At 48.3% G+C, this 1,601-nt stretch overlaps 1 protein-coding gene across 1 annotated transcript in view; it reads left to right on the forward strand.

The window, feature by feature from the left end:
* PADG_11198 (dolichyl pyrophosphate Glc1Man9GlcNAc2 alpha-1,3-glucosyltransferase) overlaps positions 1–909 on the forward strand; it is a gene marked incomplete at both ends in the record, with an annotated part of 1,600 nt that extends 691 nt beyond the window's left edge. The window contains one exon of the mRNA XM_010758491.1: positions 382–909. Within this exon, the coding sequence (XP_010756793.1) occupies positions 382–909 (528 nt within the window). The remainder of the gene's footprint in view (positions 1–381) is intronic.
* Between the last annotated feature and the right edge of the window lie 692 nt (positions 910–1,601).

A 1,601-nucleotide genomic window follows, 5' to 3' on the forward strand; every position in this document is an offset into this window, starting at 1 on the left:
CCCATTTGCGGGGGAAAACTTTTTTTTCTTTTTTTTCTTTTTTTTTTTTTTTTTTTTTTTTTTTTTTAGCTATGTGAGAAGCTAGCTGCTGACAACTTCATTGCCCATACACAGTTGCACCATCTCTTGGACTGAAAGTCGACTCGAGGGCCCTGGGCAGCGTCACGAGGGGGTTGGTGGGGGATACCTCCTTCGCGGTCCTGCCCGAGGTGACAAAGGAGCATACATTTGCCCTGACTTTCTTCTTCCAACTAGTAAGCATCCACATCCATCCATATACACACACACACACACACACACACACACACACACACACACCGACATCACATACATATCATCACACCCCTTTTGCAACCCGCCCTCTTCTAACCCTCCCTGCAGCTCCCCCTAACCAAACTCTGGCTCCACCCCTCCTGGCCCACCTTCCTCGGCTCCGTAACCCTCTGCGGCTTCTCCTCCTTCCTCTTCGGCTGGCACGTGCACGAAAAAGCCATCCTCCTAGTTCTCATCCCCTTCTCCTTCCTCGCCCTCCGCGACAGGCGGTACTTCGGCGCCTTCCGGCCCCTCGCCGTCGCAGGCCACGTCTCCCTCTTCCCCCTCCTCTTCACCGCCGCAGAGGCCCCGATCAAGATCACATACACGGTCTTCTGGCTCTTGCTGTTTATGTTTGCATTTGAGAGGCTTGCGCCCGTCCCCGTGCGGCCGCGGGTGTTTTTGCTAGATCGGTTTGCGATGCTGTATGACTCCGTAGCGATCCCGTTGGTTGTTTATTGTTCGATTGTGCATGGATGGGTGTTTGGGAGGGGGAGGTATGAGTTTTTGCCATTGATGTTTACGAGTTCGTATGCGGCTTTGGGGGTTTTGGGAAGTTGGGTGGGGTTTATGGTTGTTTATTTTACTACTGAGTAGAGAAGGGGAGAGTTTCCGGAAAGCAGGCGGGAGGGAGCGGGGAAATTCCAATTCCTGGCATGTAGAACAAGTTTGGGCACTTTGAGTGTGGTTTAATTTACAGGACTGGGACGTCTCTTTTCCTTTATTTGTCTTCTGGTAGGTTTTGCAGTCTGCCATATGAAGTGTGTATATATATATATATATGTCTGTATATGGGTACGGAGATATTTGAGGTGTATTGTGAAGCTCTTTGTTGGCATGAAACAACATTATCCATAATAATCAACTCTATGATCCTGATGAATTTTGGAATAATCCTCATCCTTTGAATAGTTCAAACCCTACATCATCTTACACGTGTCTATGAAAATTGAAACCCGCCCCGTCATCAGTTGAATGCCGATGTAAGACGTTGAACTGGAGGAAGTAACGTGACAGAGAAATTAGATAGAATACATTTATCACAAAGCGCAAGTGCTGGAGCTTTCCCTCTTCACCGTCATTTGACGATAATGCCGTGTCTGGGGGGCCCGGGTGAACTGTATGGACGGGCCCAGGAACCCGGGGGTGAATTTCGACTCCTTTTTCACTATTTTCTTTGGAATGCTAATAGCCCATTCTTGGGGTTAAAAACAAAATACAAGGACTTCCATTAAAAAGGGAGCAGCCATTTCTGCGCAGAATCGAGGTAAAATATGGAGGGTGAATTG

This window comes from Paracoccidioides brasiliensis (genome assembly GCF_000150735.1).
Source record: "Paracoccidioides brasiliensis Pb18 unplaced genomic scaffold supercont2.1, whole genome shotgun sequence".
Taxonomy (NCBI): domain Eukaryota; kingdom Fungi; phylum Ascomycota; class Eurotiomycetes; order Onygenales; family Ajellomycetaceae; genus Paracoccidioides; species Paracoccidioides brasiliensis.